Consider the following 20192-nt stretch of genomic DNA (forward strand, 5'->3'; position numbering starts at 1 on the left):
TCCTTTCCACAATACTGTGAGCTTTTCAAGGGCAGAGCCTGTGTCCCACAAGTCACTGTACTGCAGTCATTCAGCAGAGGCTGTAGCACAGAGTAGGCACAGGTAAGCGTTTGGATACACAATGGAAGATTAGTAGTTGGCAAATATCATTAATAGATCAGAACTGGGGGAAGGTTTTTTGTTCTGTTTTAAACTAAGGTTGTTTCTATTCCTGTTTATGGAAAAGCTCCTCCCTGGAAAGCCCATTGTTTGAAGAATACCCTAGGTCTCCTCAAAGATCCCCCTGGCACCCTCAATTCAGCAGCTCCCAGACCCAGCCACATGTCAGAGTCACTTGGGGACAATTCAACAAAGATACCTGGGATCCAGACCTGGAGATTGATTCTGCAAGTCTGGGATAGGGTCCAGCAAAGCACAGGGGATCTGATGATTATTAGGTTGGGACAAGGGAGAGGTGGAATCAAGCAGTCACAGCTGTCTCTCCCACTGAGAATTACTTCCTCACATGCTATCAGAGAATGTATTGAGGCACATCACGTTCTCTTTCCTGCTTAAAACCTTTCATTGATTCCTCACCACCTACAGGATAAAGCCTAAACCTCTTGGTGTGGTTTTCAAGAACCCTGCTAGCCCCTTCAGCCAGATCTCTCCCGACTCTCCAAATGAGTGGTGCTCGCCCTGGGTCTTTGTACAAGTTCCCTCCTTTGTTTAGACTCCTTTGTCTCACCTTGTCCTCTGGAGAACTTGTACACAACCTTGAAGACTCAGCTCTGAGAAGCATTCTCTGACCCATCTTCCTCTAGGTTATGTCTTGGGCAACCCCGACACCAAATATCTGTAATACTCAGAGCTACCACTTGTGTTAAGCATACAGCACTTGTTGGACCCTAACATTAACCTTGTAAGACTGGATTGTCTTCTCTTTTTTTTTCTTTTGAGAAGGAGTCTCACTCTATCTCCCAGGCTGGAGTGCAGTGGCGCGATCTCGGCTCACGGCAAGTTCCACCTCCCAGGTTCACGCCATTCTCCTGCCTCAGCCTCCCGAGTAGCTGGGACTATAGGCGCCCGCCACCATACCCGGCTAATTTTTTTGTATTTTTAGTAGACACAGGGTTTCACTGTGTTAGCCAGGATGGTCTTGATCTCCTGACCTCATGATCCACCCGCCTCGGCCTCCCAAAGTGCTGGGATTACAGGCATGAGTCACCGCGCCCGGCCTGGATTGTCATTTTATACATGAGAAAACAAACCAAGAGGCTGAAACACTTACAAAGGTCACTTAATAGGGTCCAGGATTTGAACCTTTATTCAGAGGAAGTCGATGTTCTATCTCCTTCTAGCATTACTGCAATTACTATACACACGTTCTCTAAACTATGAGCCCCCTGTGGGAAGGGACTATGTCTGATTCACTTCTGCACGCGCAGCTAGCCCAGGCCTGGCACAGAGCTGGGATTGGTTAGTGTCTGCACAACAAATGCCATGTGAAATAAAACTGGGCATCACAGCATGTGAATGGCTGGCCTAAATGAGTAACTGCCAGCTGGCCCAGTTGTGGGGGCAGATAAGAACAAAGTGGTAGAATCCTTACTTATTATAATTTTTAACAGCCATGTATTGAGTATATAAGGACCACACACAATATATATGCCCCAAATAAATTAAAACATAGACCCTGCTCTAAAAAATTCTAGATGAGGTAAGTAAAGGTGTTAGGATCATCTATCTGATATCAGAAATTAAAAATTTAAAACTCAGCTGGGTGTAGTGGCATGCACATGTAGTCCCAGCTATTTGGGAGGCTTAAGGAGAAGTATCACTTGAGTCCAGGAGTTTGAGGATGGCCTGGGCAACATAGCAAGATCCTATCTCTAAATTAAAAAAAAAAAATTAAAATCCTAAGTGGGTAAGTCTTCATTTTCAAAGGTCTTTTGACATTTTTATATAGTGAGTCTCTACTAGCTTACAAAGAAGAACCAGAGGTGGCAAGGATCCCCTCAGTATCATTTCCTCCTACTGACAATGGAAGTAGTGCAGGCTGGGCAGGCAGTGATTCTAAGGGGGAGGTCCCCAAAGATAGGAACTATCTTATCCATCTGTGCACCCCAAATAAAGGTCCTGGCACAGAGGTTGTTTTGATATCTGCTGAGTGAATTAAACATAATGAGATGGTTTTACTAAAGATACTGACTAATCATCTGCTCCAATTTCTTGAGGGAGCAGTGGAAGAATCGGATCTCTAGAGTCCTTTTAAACTAGACTGGGCAAAGTCCCAGGGGACGATGTGGAGGGAACAAGAGGTGGGGAAGGGTAGGATGAGCTCACCTCTCCTCACCAACTGCTGGTTTACATCCTAGCAAGTCTCCTGGGGGCTTATTGAGTGTACACTGGATTACAAACTCAGTGGTCCAAGAGAGATGAAAGACAGCTAGCAGAGCTAATAGGCCAGAACACTCAGGCTTTGTATGGCCACCTGGCACAGCTCCTGCCCCCTCTCTTAGGTGAGGCGCTTCTATGTACTAGCTGCTACATAGGTTGCTTCTCTTGTGAAGTATTATTATTAAGAGAAGGAGATGGGGTTTCCCTCTCTCCCCCAGGCTGGGGTGCAGTGGCGTGCACTTGATGTCCTGGGTAACTTAACTCCTGGGTTCAAGCAATCATCCCACCTCAGCATCCCAACTAGCTGAGACTATAGGTGTGAACTCACGCCCAGCTAAGTTTTGATTTTTTTTTTTATAGAACCAGAGATCTCACTATGTCACCAATGCTGGCGCAAGCTTCTGGCCTCAAGAGATCCTCCTGCCTTAGCCTCCCAAAGTGCCAGGATTACAGGCGTGAGCCACCCAAGGCCTCTTGTGAAGTTTTTGATGGGGTCAGAGAGAAGCAACTTGTGGAGTCACAAAGCTAGGAGGCTAAGCTGGGAATTCAATCCAAGTCTCTAAACACTATTCCCCACTGCCTCCTACAATTGCTTTTTCAGTTCTTTGTTTTTTTGTTTGTTTGTTTTTCCTTTGCTAATAAGGTAGTAACTGTTTCAGCCTTCTTGTGCTATAAATGAGGATTTGGGTTGTTAGGAAACAGATCAATGTGGTTTAGTGGCCTGAAACAATTGAAAGTTAAGCCGTTTGGGATCCCAGTTAAACTCAAGGTCCTGTTTTAAATGTGTACAGGTTATACCAATGAGTGAAGGGGCCTGGAAAGAACCGGAAGAGGCCTAAGGAGCACATGCTGTCTAAAAGGGCCAAATGCTACTCAGAGACAACTGATTACTGCCTTATGGAAAAGTGGACCCAGCATCACCATATCTTTAGTTTAATAAAGAGCCCCAAATCCAAATGTGTGGGAAACTTTTTGATCTTTAAAATATTGGCTCAAATGAAAATAAAAACAGAAACAAAACAATGTGTGAGCTGGGGCATTACAACAAGCCTGTGGACTGGAAGTGGTCTTATTTGCCACCTTTGGATTCAGTTTGGTATATGACACTGAGTTTCACCTTCCTTATCCACTCTGTATATGTAAGACAGGGTTATGAGTGGCACTGGGAGCCAGAGTTCCTCACCAAAGACATGCTTATAGGCAGAGCAATGACTGAACCCTACCCTTATACTAGGTGCTTTGCACCAGGGCACAAAAGCCTGCTTCCATACCCCACCCCCGGTTAAAGTGGGGCATAACTAGAACCGAATTTACCAGTTTGTTTCCCTTCTTTGGGGCTATAGTTTTTAAAAAAAAATGCCTTGTTGAAAATCCCCCAAAGTACCTAAGAGTCCTTTTCTTTTCTTTTGTCTGACACCTACAGTTGGAGTCATTTGGGCAAACGTTTAGTTGCTCTGAGTTTCTGTTTCTTCATCTGAAAAATGGAGTAATAATATTTATATCCTCCAGTTTGTTGATCAATATTTGTTAACCACCAGGCACAGGGGTACAATGGTGACTGACATGGCTCCTGAACTTGCAGAGTTCACAAATAAAAACAAATAATCACATTAATAGTCAATTCATCATATTTGTGCTAAATGCTGCAGAGAAATACAGGGGAGCTGGGAAGCTTAGAAGTAAGGCATGTAAAGTGCCTGGCACAAATAAATGAATCAGCAGGTCAAGCAGTGGAGTAGGGAAGAACATGGTAGGAACCTAGATGTCAAAGAAATTGATGAAGCTTAGAGCTCTTGGCAAAGTTGTGTCCTCAATAAAAACTGAATGGTTGAGCCATCATCCAAGCTTTTTGGCATCTCTATGTGGCAGAGACCCTAAAGTATTCTATGGTCTGCTGAATGGGAAGAAGAGAAGACAACAGCTTTCTGGCTCTCCCTTCTCCCACTCTCCCTTTTTGGATAACAGCACTCCCACGAGGGTCCCAGAGTAGGCTGGTGGAGGAAGCAGCTTCGGGGTTGGAAACTATACCCAGTAGGGGTTGGGGGTCCAACCTGGGGAGTCTCCTACGGAAGCAGTGTCAGCCTAGGATAGGAGATGGGGATAAAGGTGGAGCTTCTGACACTCAATAAGTGGTGACATTTTCATTAATTAAAAACCTTATTGTGATCTGAGACACAAAGGAAATCAGCATGAAAACTGGGTTACAATAAGCACGGGTTCTGGACCGATTCATTTTCTCTCTCATTCACCTAGTTATTTTTATTCTGTGTTAGCAAGGCCCTGGGCGAGGCGTGGAAGATCAGAGAAAGATGGCATCGCCTGTGCCCCTGTGGAGTTCACAGTCCAGGGCAGGCAACAGACATATCAACAGAATGTTTCATCACAGAAAGGGGAGTGCTACCAGAGGGAGGCACAGAGGGCTGTGGGCACAGAGAGGGCACCTGACGCAACTGGGGAGGTCAGGGGAGGCTTTGTGGGAAGGTACCCCAAACGGCAACCCCACTCACATGCACAATTCCAGAGATTCTACTAGAAGGCTGTCAAGAGCCATGCCTTCTGGCTGCACCAGCCTCCCAGAGTCCCCTGCTGCCCGATGCAGTGTCTGCAGAGCCAAACGCATCTTCCGCCACGCCTCATCCTCATCCGGCGCCGCATCCGACCCTCCAAGACTCCTGCAGGAGCCTGCCTTCCTGGGCAGGCTCAGCCAAAAGACCAACTCAAAACTCTTTTGTCAGAGCAAGCTTAGGGAGAGCCGCCACCCAGCCCCGAGTGCCACAACCCTCCCAGAGCAACCGTGGCCCATGTCACCCCCGCCTCTCAGTGAACATTGGCAGGGTACCTCCCATTATCTCCTTTGCTCAAAAGAAAGTGACCTTCTTCCAGGTGGCAAGCTGGAAGCTTTGGGGAATCCTCCTACTGTTCACTCTCAGCAGGATTCTCCAAACCCGGGATCTCAAGGTCGGGGTGGGCTGTCTTGCGGGGCAGGGGAGGGAAGAAAGGGCAGGTTCTGCTGGGTTTCCACCTCAGTGCAGAAACCCCACCAAAAACTCTTCCGGGCAGCCTGGCTGTCTGCTCCAACTGCTCTGCTGGGTATGGCGAGGAGGCGCCAGGAGACACAGCTGCTGAGGGGGCTGCGGCTGCAGGCGGTGCAGGGGACGGAGTGCAGCCGTTCCCGGGGGCAGAGGGAAGAGGCTGCAGCCGTCCAGTCCCAGAGCCCCGAGATGGCCTGTGGCTGAGGGAGCAGGTGGGCCCGCAGTTGGTGGCGGGCCGAGAGCGGAGCTGCGGCCTCGGGATCACAGCCGAGTCCCAGTCCCAGTGTGGGTGTACGGCCAGAACGCCCGGAGGCGGCGGGGAGAGGGGAGCAGCTTCAGCCTAGTCGCAGGAGCGCGGACCGAGCCTCGGCTTTGGGGAGAGGGGTCCAGCCTCCATTCCCGCCCCGGGGGAGAAAGCTTCGGCGCCGGACCCGGGGGAAGGCTGCTGCCTCAGCCGCGGCAGGATGGCCCATCCCCAACCCCGCCCCACTCCCGCTCCCGCTCGGGGAAGGTGAAAGCGCCCGAGCCGCCGAAGTCTCCTCGCTCGCTCCTACCTGCGGGCCGTGCACCAGGCTGGGTTCGTCATCCTCCCTGGGGCCGTCATGGTCGGGCTCCGCTGGCACCTCCGAGGGGCCTGCACCCGCTCCCGCCTCCAGGCTTGGCGGCGGCGGGGGCTCGGGCGCCTGGGGCTTCTGCGGCCCCGCGGCCCGAGCCCGCTCGCGCCTGCCCGCACCGCCGCTCGGCCTGCTCCGCCTCCGAGTCATGCCGCCGCTCGCGCCGCTCCCTCGCTCCACACGCCGCGCCGCCGCCGCCGCCGCCGCCGCTACCGCTCCCCTCACAGGACAACAGCCAATATGGCGGCGCCCGGTTCCCCCCTCTGCCTGCTGCCAACAGGTCAGAGGGCACGCGGAGTCCGCGCCGCCGCACTAGCCCCCGAGGCCGCCTGCGCCATTTTGAATAAGGTCACCACCCGGAGTTCCGTGGGAGAAAAACTTGGTGAGGAGATGCCCTTCCCCGCTACGCGGGACGGGAAGGATGCAACCTGCTGGAGGAACGCGTGTAACGCGGCGGTAATCGCGCTGCACCACCCTAGCACTTAATAATTGCCTGTTAAATGGATGAGTGAATTAATTTCTATAGTGTTACAATACTTTCACACCCATCGTCTGACTCCTTCCGACAGCACAGCGAGGCGGGCACGGATCATTCCCATTTTGCAGGTGAGAAATATTGAGGCAACATAAAGGCCTGCAAAAGGTTGCTGTACATCATTTTTGTTGGAACTCCTGGGCTCGTGGACGGCCTGAGTTGAAAGGGAGGAAGGTCTTTATTTGCAACATATGGTCTACTGGGAGTCCAGCGTTCTGTGCTTGGGACAGTGGGACTCAGACCCGACTCCTTGTTCCCGAGTCTGATGGAGAAGGTAGACACGTAGGTACATAGTTACAACCGGTGTGATAACGATGAGATGACTAGGTGTTTCTAAAAAAATAGTATTTGCAGGAGAGGATTTTGGAGTGGTACACAAAGGAGAATTTTAAAAACTTAATAATTATGTATTTAATTGTTAAAAATGGAATTCCCGGCCGGGCGCGGTGGCTCACGCTTGTAATCCCAGCACTTTGGGAGGCCGAGGCGGGCGGATCACGAGGTCAGGAGATCAAGACCACGGTGAAACCCCCTCTCTACTAAAAAAAAAAAAAAAATACAAAAAATTAGCCGGGCGTGGTGGCGGGCGCCTGTAGTCCCAGCTACTCGGAGAGGCTGAGGCAGGAGAATGGCGTGAACCCTGGAGGCGGAGCTTGCAGTGAGCTGAGATTGCGCCACTGCACTCCAGCCTGGGCGACAGAGCAAGACTCTGTCTCAAAAAAATAAAAAAAGGAATCCCCCCCTCTTTTCTTTTTATGAATATACTGTATAATACATGCACATGGCACAGATTAAAAAAAAAAGTTTTGAGTGAATTCTGTCTCATGCCTGGGCTATGTACTCTGAAATTGTGGTTATATGCAGAGTTGCTATTGGTATCAACAGGGGCAGAATCCTGACATTGGCTGCCTAACCCATGGGGCAAGGGCTATTTTGAAAGGAAGAGCTACATGGAAGGCCCTGGAGCTCTCCTTAACTACCAAGAAAATAAATCAAAAATAGTACCTTATCTCACCCAGGGATTAATGCCACTATCAAAGATTTGAAAGACGCAGGGTGAGTCCCATCACATCACCATTACCTCTTCAGTTTGGCCAGAATAGAAGAGAGACGGCCTTGAAGAACAACAGAGCATTATGATAAACTTACTTATTCTGGTAAGAACCCCAACTGCAGGCACTCTTCCAGATGTGGTCCTTCTTGGGACAGATCAGCACAGTTGTTGGTCTCTGATAGGCAACAAAAGGTCTGGCCAATGGTTATTCTTCTGTACCAAACACCAGGAGTCCCTTGGATTGATCTGGCAGGGGCAGCAGTAAACCCTCACTGTCTTGCTTCAGGGTATGTCACGCTCTGGACCCAGCCACTTAGTTTACAGGTTTTTTTTTTTTTTTTTTTTTTTAATAACAGTATCACTCTATCTCCCAGGCTGGAGTGCAGTGGCACAATTTCAGCTCACTGCAACCTCTGCCTCCTGGGTACAAGGGATTCTTGTGACTCAGCCTCCAGATTAGCTGGAATTAGAGGCGCATGCTACCGCGCCCCCTAATTTTTTTGTATTTTTAGTAGAGACTGGGTTTCGCCATATTGCCCATGCTGGTCTCGAATTCTTGACCTCAGGTGATGCACCTGCCTCGGCCTCCCAAAGTGCTAGGATTACAAGGGGAGCTACTGCACCCTGCCAGTTTACAGGGACTTTTTACTAAATCTCCATTCTAATGGATATCAGGCTAATCTACCGAGGCACTGATGACATCATCTTGATGGACCTTAAGAAAAGGGAATAACAGATATCCTGGATGATTTGATAAGGCATGATGTGTGTGCCAGAGGATGGATAATAAATCTCACAAATATATAGGGGCCTCTCAGTAAGCCATCTAGGAGTCTGGGATATGTTGAGATATTTCCTACAAAGTGAAGGAAAAGCTGCTGTAGATCACACTCCCTACTAAGGAAGAGGTGCAATACTTGGGCTGGGGCTTCCTTAGACTTGGTAGGTAACATAGATGTATTTAGATACATTATTATTATTTTTTTTTTTTTTTTGAGATGGAATCTCTGCCGCCCAGGCTGGAGTGCAGTGGCGGGATCTCGGCTCACTGCAAACTCTGCCTCCCAGGTTCGAGCAATTCTCCTGCTGGCCTCCGGAGTAGCTGGGATTACAGGCACGCACCACCATGCTCAGCTAATTTTTGTATTTTTAGTAGAGACGGGGTTTCACCGTGTTGGTCAGGTTTGTCTCGAACTCCTGACCTCCTGAATCTCCCGCCTCAGCCTCTCAAAGTGTTGGGATTACAGGCGTGAGCCACCGCGCCCGGCCTGTATTTAGGTACGTTATTTTGACCAGTTACTGGGTCACTTGAAAGCTGCCAACTTTAAGGCAGGATCTTACAAAAAGAGAAACTTTTCTTACTGGACCAGGCTGCAGAGTAAATAGTTCTGGCTTTGGTCTTAACACTCAAGCATTGGATTTTGGAGCAAAATTATGCTTTCCTTCAGCAAATAGTTATACTCCATTTTAGAAATAGCTCCTGGCTTGTTTCAGGGGTCTGGTGAAATTGGATGCCTGATCCTGGCATACCAGGTGACCACATGACCTGAACTGAGTGTTATCTGATCTACTCAGCCATAAAATCAGGGGTGCTCAGCAACACCCTGTCATCAAGAGGAAGTGACATGTGTGGGTTGGGTCCACGCAAGTCCTAAAGCACAAGTAGGTTGCCAGAGCAAGTTACTTACATTCCTCTCCTGCGACCCTCTTCTCCATTCCATCCCTCAACCTGGATCAATGGTTTCATGAGCGGTTTAATGATGAGTTGACTAAGGAAGAAAAATCCAAAGCCCAGTTTGCAGATGGCTCTGCATGGTGTGCTGGCTCCAGCCAGAAGTAAATTGCTAGAGTGTTCTAGTCTTCCTCAGACAGGGCCCAAGGGCATAGAAAAGGGAAATCCATGCGAAGACCCTGAAATAAAGACACATCAATTCCTGGCCATTGGATCATGATTTACTCTGTTGTTGAGGGACTTGGGGAAATAAAAGACTGCAGGCTTAGTGACAGGAAGTTCTGAGGATGACAGATGTGGAACGATTGCCCAGAATGGCTTCAGAACATAAGGCTATTTGTGTCCCAGATGAACATTCATCAAAAGAACCTCTTAAAAGCCCGATGGGCAGTATGGCCCCTTCTGTGGCTGTCAGACTGTCTTTTCCCAGCTATTTAAGAACTTATTCAATGGCTCCATGAGAAAACTGGCTCAGCAATTTGGACTACCTCGTCCCCAAGGCTGGCTGACCTATCTACTCTCAGTGCTGAGTCCAATTTTCAGGAACCAGCCAGAGCCCCTATGTGGAACCTTACTCTGAGGGACACACCCAGCTCTCTTCTAGCAGGGTGATTACTTTGGACTATGTATTAGGGCTGGTTAGCTGCTGTAACAAACCAACCTCACATAGCAAGAGTTTTAATACCTTAGATCTCGTCTTCCTCATGTTGCAGGCCAATGCCTGTTGAAGGGGACTTTGTAGTCACTCAGGGATCCAGTCTCCTTGGATCTTGTGGCTCTGCCTTCACCTCAGCTCTCAAAGTCCTCTTCATTCATCCAGAGGATGGGAAAGGCAATAGAGTGAGGGTTGCATGGGACATTTCTATGAGCTGTACCCAGCAATGAATATACATCACTTTTACTCACACACCATTGGGGAGAATTCCACTGTATGGTTCCCCTAGAGGATAATCCTTCCCTCCTACTTCTTCCTCTCTCCCCAGGAAGCACTGATCTGCCTTCTGTTTCTACAGAATATTTTGCATTTTCATACAGTATGTATTCTGCTTTGCCAGGCATCTTTCCTGCAGCATAATTATTTTGATTCATCCATATTATAGTGTGTTTAGATAGCTCATTCCTTTATACTGCAGAGTAGTATTCCATTGTATGGAAGTATCACATTTTGTATCCATTCAGTGCTGATGAGCAGTCATAAGAAACATTTCTCATGCATTAAATTAGCTTATTATGCTGCTCTGAGAACTGGAAGAAAATATATTTAAAGCCCAGTACAGGCTGGGCGCAGTGGCTCATGCCTGTACCCTCAACACTGTGGGAGGACCACTTAAAGCCAGGAGTTTGAGACCAGCCTGAGCAACAAAGCAAGACCCTGTCTCTCCAAAAAAGAAAGAAAGGAAAAAAAAGCTGGCATGGTGGTATGTGTCTGTAGTCCCAGCTACTTAGGAGGCTGAGCTGGGAGGCTTGCTTGAGCCCAGGAATTCAAAGCTGTAGTGAGCTGTGATCACTGCCACTGCAGTCCAATCTGGGTGATAGAGCAAGACCCTGTATCTGTAAGAAATAAATAAAGGCTGGGTGCAGTGGCTCATGCCTGTACTCTCAGCACTTTGGGAAGCCAAGCTAGAAGGATCACTTGAGGCCAGGAGTTTGAGACCAGCCCAATCAACATAGTGAGACCCTCCATCTCTACAAAAAATTAAAAATTTAGCTGGGCATGATAGTACTCACCTGTAGTCCTAGCTACTAGGGAGGCTGAGGCATGAGGATCCCTTGAGCCCAAGAGTTCGAAGCTCCAGTGAGGTAAGAAGATGCTACTGCACTCTAGCCTGAGTGACAAAGCAAGACGCCTTAAAAAATAAAAATCTCTTAAAAAAATAAAAATAATGAAAATAAAATATATTTAAAACAAGTATACAATGCACAATATAATTAATTATATCACGTGCAACTGTTTAAACATATATTTTTTACATGTTAACATTTGAGAACAGGATTGGCTTCATGGATACATAACCTGTGCCACCACATAGGGCCCCACACTCAGAAGCGCTATGTGTGTCACGCCTGGCTTAATGCTCTGCTGTCACTTTCTTGAAATTCTTTATTATTTATTTATTTATTTTTGGAGACGGACTCTCGCTGTGTCACCCAGGCTGCAGTGCAGTGGCGCAATCTCGGCTCACTGAAAGCTCCACCTCCCGGGTTCACACCATTCTCCTGCCTCAGCCCCCCGAGTAGCTGGGACTGCAGGCGCCCACCACCACGCCCGGCTAATTTTTTGTATTTTTAGTAGAGACGGGGTTTCACCCTGTTAGCCAGGATGGTCTGGATCTCCTGACCTCGTGATCCACCCGCCTCGGCCTCCCAAAGTGCTGGAATTACAGGCGTGAGCCACTGCTCCCAGCCTTGAAATTCTTAATGTTTGAACAAGGGGCCCACATTTTCATTTTGCACTGGGCACTATAATTTATGTTGCAGGCCACAGGACGAGCTACATAAATTGTATAGTTTTTAACTGCTTTTAGGGGACATACAAGTATAAGTTTTTTTTGTTTGTTTGTTTGTTTTTTTTGAGACAGAGTCTTGCTCTGTCCCCCAGGCTAGAGCGCAGTGGCACAATCTCTGCTCACTGCAACCTCCGCCTCCTGGGTTCAAGTGAGTCTCCTGCCTCAGCCTCCCAAGTAGCTGGGATTGCAAGTGCGTGCTACCACACCCGGCTAATTTTTGTATGTTTAGTAGAGACAGAGTTTCACCATGTTGGCCAGGCTGGTCTTGAACTCCTGACCTCAAGTGATCCACCCACTTTTGTGGGCGGCAAGCCACCCAGGTGCCAAGGCAAGAGACCAAGGGCACGAGCTGTTCCAGTATAATAAAATATATAAAACAATAAGAGTTATACTAGATCTAAATCATAGACATGATTATATATGAATATCATTAATCATTAGTTTGTAGCAATTACTTTGTATTCCAGTATTATAATAATCCTTGCTGTACAATCATAACCTAGGAAAAACCAGGCCATACAGAGATAGGAGCTGAAGGGATATAGTGAGAAGTGACCGGAAGACAAGAGTGGGAGACTTCTGTTATGCCTGGACAGGGCCACCAGAGGGCTCCTTGGTCTAGCCGTAACGCCAGCGTCTGGGAAGACGCCCGTTGCCAAGTGGACTGTGGTCTAGCAGTAGCGTCAGTGCCAAGGAAAAACACCCGCTACTTAGCAGACCAGGAAAGGGAGTCTCCCTTTCCCTGGGGGAGTTTAGAGAAGACTCTACTCCTCCACCTCTTGTGGAGGGCCTGACATCAGTCAGGCCAGCCTGCAGTTATCCGGAGGCCTGACCGTCTCCCTGTGATGCTGTGCTTCAATGGTCACACTCCTAGTCAGCCTTCATGTTCCATCCTATACACCTGGCTCTGCCTTTTAGATAACGGTAGCAAAATTAGTGAAAGTACTAAAAGTCTCTGATATGCAGAAATAATGGTGTAAGCTGTCCTCTCTCTCTCTCTCTCTCTCCCCACCCCCCGCCTTGGCTGCCAAACAGGGAGGGGGCCGCTGTCCAGTGGACACGTGACTCACGTGACCTTATCAATCATTGGAGATGACTCACACTCTTTACCCTGCCCTTTTTGCTTTGTATCCAATAAATAACAGTGCAGCCAGGCATTCGGGGCCACTACTGGTCTCTGTGTCTTGGTGGTAGTGGTCTGCCGGGCTCAGCTGTCTTTTCTTTTATCTCTTTGTCTTGTGTCTTTCTTTCTACAATCTCTCGTCTCTGCACACGGGGAGAAAAACCCACCTACCCTGTGGGGCTGGACCCCACACACCTTGGCCTCCCAAAGTGCTGGGATTACAGGTATGAACCACCACGCCACTGCAAGTAAAAGTTTTGAAAGCCACTAAGTGCTTGGGCTTTTGGAACCCCAAATCCAGGATGGTTTGCAAGGCCTCCTCCTTTCCACCCTGTGACTTAGTCTCCCCTCCCAAGGCAACAGGCATGGAATCCCTAGTTGCTCACGTGGAGAGGAAGGAAGGGGAAATTGCAAGGGCAATGTGAACTAGATTACCATCTCAGCATTGTTTCCCATCGGCACAGGTAATGTTCGGTGCTGATGAGTCTCACAGGTGTGTGCTTCAGCCAGCCTCAGGGAAGTCACTGAGCATCATCTGTCCAATCCCCCTCATCCCAGAGGAAAGCAGATCCAAGCCCCTTCCTCTCCTTGAGTTCTGGAGTTGGACCTCAGCCAGACCGAGGATTTCTTAGCACTTTTTGAGGGAGGAAACCAACTCTGATCCCCTCTTCCTCAGTCCTCCTCCTTCTAACCTTGAGAATGGGCTTGCACCTTTGGGCAAAAGGAGTTTAGAGGAGAGGAAATATGATTGCAGAGGGTGAGAGATGGGGTCGGGTATGAGGGATCTTGAACCCCAGGGTGAGATTGGACCTTCCTCTAGGGTGATGGAGCTGGGACAGAGGAAGAAGGAAATAGGGAAATCCAGGTAAGGCCCTCTGGGGAGGTGAAGCATGCTGGACTTTGCCTTGATCTTTTCCAGGCCTAAATGTTATAGTAACAATTATTAAAAGTTTTAATGGTATATTTTTAACAGATACTCTTTTTCTTTTTTTTGAGACAGAGTCTCGCTCTGTCGCCCAGGCTGGGGTGCAGTGGCGCAATCTCGGCTCACTGCAAGCTCCGCCTCCCGGGTTCACACCATTCTCCTGCCTCAGCCTCTCCGAGTAGCTGGGACTACAGACGCCCGCCACCACGCCCGGCTAATTTTTTTGTATTTTTAGTAGAGACGGGGTTTCACCGTGGTCTTGATCTCCTGACCTCGTGATCCGCCCTCCTCGGCCTCCCAAAGTGCTGGGATTGCAGGTGTGAGCCACCACGCCCGGCCCAGATACTCTTTTTCTATGAATAGTAAATTGCTAGTAAAGTAGATTGCATTATTAAAGTAAATGGTAATTACTCCTGATCATTACTTAACTGGGCAAGAACAATTAAACCTATACTAAAGGCCCTATGAGGGAACACCACCAGGGGAAGGAATAAAACATCACAGACAGTGTTGAAGAACCTGAATTTGCCTGGGGTGTTTAGGAAACAAACCTCCCAAATAAGGGAGGAGAGACTTCCTGTTGTTCACCACTCCATCATCATCTGACCTCTGAGTCTTGTTGATTCTGCTTCCAAAATATTGACTCCGGCTGGGATGAATCTCTGTTCATAAACCCACATGCGCAAGAAATATAAAGTTTTCTATAACTCCACCTAATTTCCACTTTGCACTCCGCTGGAGTGACAGAAATTTAATCTCAGCTAATTTAGGGTTCCCTGAGGCTGTGCATAAGGGCTCAGAGCCTTATGAGTGTGTGTGTTGGGGGAATCTAGTTCTTAGTGTCATCTGTCTCCACAGGCGTTCATGGAGAGGTCATTGGTCCCCACTGGTTGGTGCTGAGACCTGGCTCATTCTTCCCCACAGCTGGCTTTCCTCCTCCAGCCATCCTTGCCTGTGGGAATCTGGGTGAGGCTATCTAAGGTCTTCTCCTAGACACACCTCATTGGTGTTACCATGCTGACTGTTGCTGCTTTCTGGGATAAGTTCCCTCTGCTCTTGGATTTTGTGCCCCCTCTTTGGGCGCCTCAGATGCTCTTGTCACTTCCCTCCATTCTCTTCTTCACTTCCTTCCTTCCTTTTCTCTAGACTCCAGAAACCTCTGTTTTGGGGTCTCTGGAAGACCCTCAAGAGATGGCCCTGTCTCCCTGACCAGGGTTCTAAACACACTGGGAAATGAAGCAAAGGAAAGGCAGATGGAGTCGCAATATCAACCTTATTACCAACTAAGTCATGCCCCAGGTCAGAGTATGTTGCTCGGTGTGGGCTGATGACTGAGCCCCCAGGTTAGGCTGACACCCTCCGCAGCCCCTGAGCCATGGCAGTACTGGACTGGGTAGGCCTCCCTCTTAGAATCCCTGTAGGGGCAGTGGGTGTGGACCCATTGCAGGCAGGGAGATCCCAAGAGGAAGAAGGGCAGAACAGAGCAGATCATGGACCTGACTCTCCAGACGCACTGATCAGAGGACTCATTCTCTCCCTACGGTGCAGAAGTAGCAGGCCTGTGGGGCCCTACCACCTGGAAAGAGTGAGGAATAGGCATCTCTCCTAATCCTTCCTCTCCCTCCTCTTGCTCTTGATGTTTCTTGGAACTTTTCAGCTATGTTTGAGACTTCTTTTCTCTAAGTCCTTTTGAAACCAAATCCAGAAATATTTTTAAAGATATTTTTATTACAGACCTTTAAAACATAGACAAATATAGACAGAATTCCGTAATAAATCCTCATGTCCCCATGCAACCATCAGTCAGCTTCAGCAGTTATCAACTCATGGCCACTTTTTTTTTTTTTTTGAGATGGAGTCTCACTCCGTTGCCCAGGCTGGAGTGCAGTGGCACGATCTCAGCTCACTGCAAGCTCTGCCTCCCGGGTTCACGCTATTCTCCTGCCTCAGCCTCCCGAGTAGCTGGGACTACAGGCACGTGCCACCATGCCTGGCTAATTTTTTGTATTTTCAGTAGAGATGGGGTTTCACTATGTTAGCCAGGCTGGTCTCGATCTCCTGACCTCGTGATCCACCCGCCTCGGCCTCCCAAAGTGCTGGGATTACAGGCGTGAGCCATCGTGCCTGGTCGGCCATTTTTTAAAGAGGAGAGATCTTGCTCTGTCACCCAGGATGGACTTATATTCCCGGGTCCAAGCAATCCTCACTTCTCAGGCTCCTGCGTAGCTGGGACTACAGGGATGCACCATCTTATCTCGCACATGGCCTATTTTTTTTTTTTTTTTTGAGACAAAGTCTCGCTCTGTCTCCCAGGCTGGAGTGCAGTGGCATGATCTCAGCTCACTGCAACCTCTGCCTCCCAGGTTCAAGTGATTCTCCTGCCTCATCCTCCCGAGTAGCTGGGACTATAGGCACCTGCCACCATGGCCAGCTAATTTTTGTATTTTTAGTAGAGACGGGGTTTCACCATGTTGGCCAGGCTGGTCTTGAACTCCTGACCTCAGGTGATCCATCCGTCTCGGCCTCCCAAAGTGCTGGGATTATAGGTGTGAGCCACCGCGCCTGGCATACATGGCCTATTTGATTCATCTGTACCTCTACCTTCTCTCCCCACACCTGTGTTGAAACAAGTCCAGTGCATCATAACCAGAACTCTTGTTTCTGTTTTCTGCACCGTCATGTCCTGCCCCTGAGGTGCAATGAGCACAGAATGGACTAGCTATTTGAGAGCAGGGGTGGCAGGGCAGATGTGAATTAAGAGAGAAAAAGAAAAATGAATGGCAACATTAGACAAACATTATCCTGCTGTTTCCATTTTCCTTGCCACTGTTCAAGTTCAAGACTCATCACTTACTTCTGGCAGCAGCTTGGTAACTAATCTCCTTGCTTCTTCTCCCTTCTAGATTACTGGTGTTGCCTCAAGTGACCACTTGTGTCAGAAACACTTGGAAAATTGACTGACATGCAGATCCGTGGGCCACTCTCCAGCCCCACTGAATCAGATACTTTGAGGTGGGTGTCATGTGTTTTTTTTTTTACAAGCCCCCAGGTGATTCTCAAACACAGTACTGTGGAGAACCATCGTCCAAACCAGTCTTGATGCTGCCCCCAGTGCTGTCTTGAAACACTAAGTCTGGCCCTGTCACCCCTGCTTAGAACAACTCAGGAGGCCCCCTGCCTGAAGAGTAAGTACCATGTATTTTTTCTTTGTCTTTTTCTTTTTGAGTCGGAGTCTCGCTCTGTCGCCCAGGCTGGAGTGCAATGGCGGGAACTTGGCTCACCGCAACCTCTGCCTCTTGGGTTCAAGCAATTCTCCTGCCTCAGCCTCCTCAGTAGCTGGGACTACAGGCGTGTGCCGCCATACCCGGCTAATTTTTGTATTTGTAATAGAGATGAAGTTTTGCCATGTTTGCCAGGCTGCTCTCAAACTCCTGACCTCAAGTGATCCGCCTGCCTCTGGCCTTCCGAAGTGCTGGGATTACAGGCGTGAGCCACCATGCTCAGCCCAGGCCTGGTGTTTCCTTCTGGACTTTGCCTGACAGCAGCGTCTTTCCCTGTCACTCTCCACCTTGAACCCCGTGTTTTAGCCACATCTTACAACTTTGATGTGCTCAACTCTCTGGATTCTCTCCCTTACACCTCCCAGGACTGATAAACTTGTACTGATCCTTCAAGGACCAGGTCAAGGGTGCCTTCTTTGAAGCCATCTGTGGACTCACTCAGCTGTACATTGCAGTGGAAACGCTTGGGAGTCAGACAGAGTTAAGTTAAAAGCTCTGCCACTTGCTAGCTGCATGACTCCAGGAAAGTCCTCAGTTTCTCTGGGTCTCAGTCTCACCATCTAGAGAATAGGGATAAAAGTAGTGTCTTGGCCGGGTGCAGTGGCTCACACCTATAATCCCAGCACTTTGGGAGGTCGAGGTGAATGGATCACTTGAGGCCAGGAGCTTGAGACCAGCCTTGCCAACATGGTAAAACCCTGTCTCTACTAAAAATGCAAAAATTAGCTGGGTATGGTGGTGTGCACCTGTAAGCCCAGCTACCCGGGAGGCTAAGGCAGGAGAATGGCTTGAACCTGGGAGGTGGAGAGTGCCGTGAGCCAAGATTACTTCACTGCACCCCTGCCTGGGCAACAGAGTGAGACTCCGTCTGAAAAACAAACAAACAAAAAGAGTGTCCTATGGCATTGTGAGATATAAATGGAGACGTTAGCACAGTGCCTGGCACATACAGTAGCGTGTCCAAAAACAAGAGCACCCTAACAAGAGCCTGGCACAGACAGAGTTAAAGTCCAGGGCATCTTGAAATGTGGTGTGTGGCCAGGCGCGATGGCTCATGCGTGTAATCCCAGCTACTCAGGAGGCTGAGACAGGAGAATGGCTTGAACCTGGGAGGCAGAGGTTACAGTGAGCCGAGATCCCACCACTGCACTCCAGCCTGGGCAACAGAATGAGACTCCCTCTCAAAAAATAGAAATGCAGTGTGTGGTTCTCAGTGCCTCCGATAACTAATGCAGCCTGCCCGTCAGAAGTCAGCTAACAAGGCTGTGCGCGGTGGCTCATGCTGTAATCCCAGCATTTTGGGAGGCTGAGGCAGGAGAATTGCTTGAACCCAGGAGGTGGAGGTTGCAGTGAGCGGAAATCGTGCCATTGCCCTCCAGCCTGGACGACAAGAGCAAGACTCCAAAAAAAAAAAAAAAAAGAAAAAGAAAAAAAGTAAAAAGAAAGATAAAAGGTCAGCTAACAAAATGACTTATTATGGAAAGATAGTGAAGTCGTCACCGCTCTGTTGGACAATAACAGCCTCATCTCAGGGCCCCCTGCCTCCAGACATTTATACCTCCCAACTCTGCCATGCACTGCCCCAGGGTGAATTTTCTAATAGATGTCATAATGGAACCGAGGGTTTCAGTAGTTTCCGTTCTGAAATGGCTCTCCACATCTGTGCTTCTGTTGCATAGCCTTTTCTGAGCTCCTACTGAAATAGGCGAACCAAATAGGAACAATTAGTCCTCATCACTGGACATGAAGAAGGGTCTCACCTACACATCTGAAAATGCGTGGTCCGGCAGGAAGTCATTCTGATTAGGGCAGAGTGCAGATGGGAAATCTGCTGGTCACCTAACCCGCTCACTTCCTGGTCCCACTGATATCTCTTGGCTTAGAGTCGGGACAGGAGACAAGAGCTTTCATGGTCTGCAAGGGACATGAACTCCAATGGGCTTGAAGCCCACCCCAGGAGCATCTGCAGGGAATGGGGAGCCCGCATAGGATCTCACACCCAGAGTGCCCATGACAGGGGGTCTGGATAAAGGTGAGGGGGTGGTTTCTTGAAGGATACTTAATTGGAGAGAAGAGGTGTGTAAGTAACAAATTACACCAAAACTTAGTGTGGCTTAAAACAAAAATAAGCATTTATTATTTCATGTAGTTTCTTCGGGCCAGGAATTTGGGAGAGGCCTAGCTGGGTGCTGAATTGACTCAGCATCTCTCATGAAAGGTGAGGGCAAGATGTCACTCGAAGGTTGGGTGCGGTGGCTCATGCCTGTAATTCCAGCACTTTGGGAAGCCAAGGCGGGTGGATCACTTGAGGTCAGGAGTTTAAGACCAGCCTAGCCAACATGGCGAAACCCTGTCTCTACTAAAAATACAAAAATTAGCTGGATATGGTGGTGGGTACCTGTGATCTCAGCTACTCAGGAGGCTGAGGCAGAAGAATTGCATGAACCCGGGAGACAGAGGTTGCAGTGAGCCGAGATCGCACCACTGCACTCCAGCCTGGGCGACAGAGCAGAAACTCCATCTCAAAAAAAAAAAAAAAATAAATAAATAAAAAAAGAAAGATGTCACTGGGGGCTGCAGCCATCTGCAGGCTCGATGGGGCTGGAGGAGCCATGCCCATGAGGGTGCAGTCAGGCTGCTGGTGGGAGGCCCTTGTCCTCACTGTGTGGGCCTCTCCACATTCTACTGGTTACACAGACTTACCCTCTTCAGTGTGAAGGGGGACAACACAGGAGCATGAACACTAGGAAATATGAGTCATCGAGGCCAGCTTGGAGGCTGGCTACCAAAGGAGGTTGTCTCCAGTCAAGACAGAAGGGAAGAGGAGTCCTTCCACTCCAGACACAAAACATGATACAAAATGTAGATGCATTGTTCAGCTTCAAAGGAAGTAAGGGACATCTTCAGGGCCAGGAGAAAGAGGCACATCAGGCCAGGCGCGGTGACTCATGCCTGTACTCTCAGCATTTTGGGAGGCCGAGGCGGGCGGGTCACAGGGTCAGGAGATCGA

At 48.9% G+C, this 20192-nt stretch overlaps 2 protein-coding genes across 18 annotated transcripts in view; one reads left to right on the forward strand and one right to left on the reverse strand.

Moving 5' to 3' along the window:
• FAM193B (family with sequence similarity 193 member B) overlaps nt 1–6270 on the reverse strand; it is a 35325-nt gene extending 29055 nt beyond the window's left edge. For 3 of the 10 annotated variants that reach the window (XM_063642573.1, XM_055285175.2, XM_055285173.2), the window contains exon 1: nt 5966–6270. In XM_063642573.1, the coding sequence (XP_063498643.1) occupies nt 5966–6175 (210 nt within the window). In that variant the 5' untranslated portion in view covers nt 6176–6270. Of the gene's footprint in view, nt 1–4886; nt 5353–5965 lie in introns of those variants that run through there. The other 7 variants (XM_063642577.1, XM_063642575.1, XM_055285174.2 and 4 more) reach the window with 6 other exon arrangements.
• Nucleotides 6271–6336: 66 nt separating this feature from the next.
• The window catches only part of TMED9 (transmembrane p24 trafficking protein 9), a 48120-nt gene continuing 34264 nt past the window's right edge, over nt 6337–20192 (forward strand). For 3 of the 8 annotated variants that reach the window (XM_063642594.1, XM_063642595.1, XM_055285186.2), the window contains exons 1-2: nt 6378–6631; nt 16805–16913. The gene's annotated coding sequence lies outside the window, so the exon portion shown is untranslated. Of the gene's footprint in view, nt 6632–16804; nt 17087–20192 lie in introns of all 8 variants that reach the window. The other 5 variants (XM_063642592.1, XM_063642591.1, XM_063642597.1 and 2 more) reach the window with 5 other exon arrangements.

This window comes from Symphalangus syndactylus, chromosome 7, assembly GCF_028878055.3.
Source record: "Symphalangus syndactylus isolate Jambi chromosome 7, NHGRI_mSymSyn1-v2.1_pri, whole genome shotgun sequence".
Taxonomy (NCBI): domain Eukaryota; kingdom Metazoa; phylum Chordata; class Mammalia; order Primates; family Hylobatidae; genus Symphalangus; species Symphalangus syndactylus.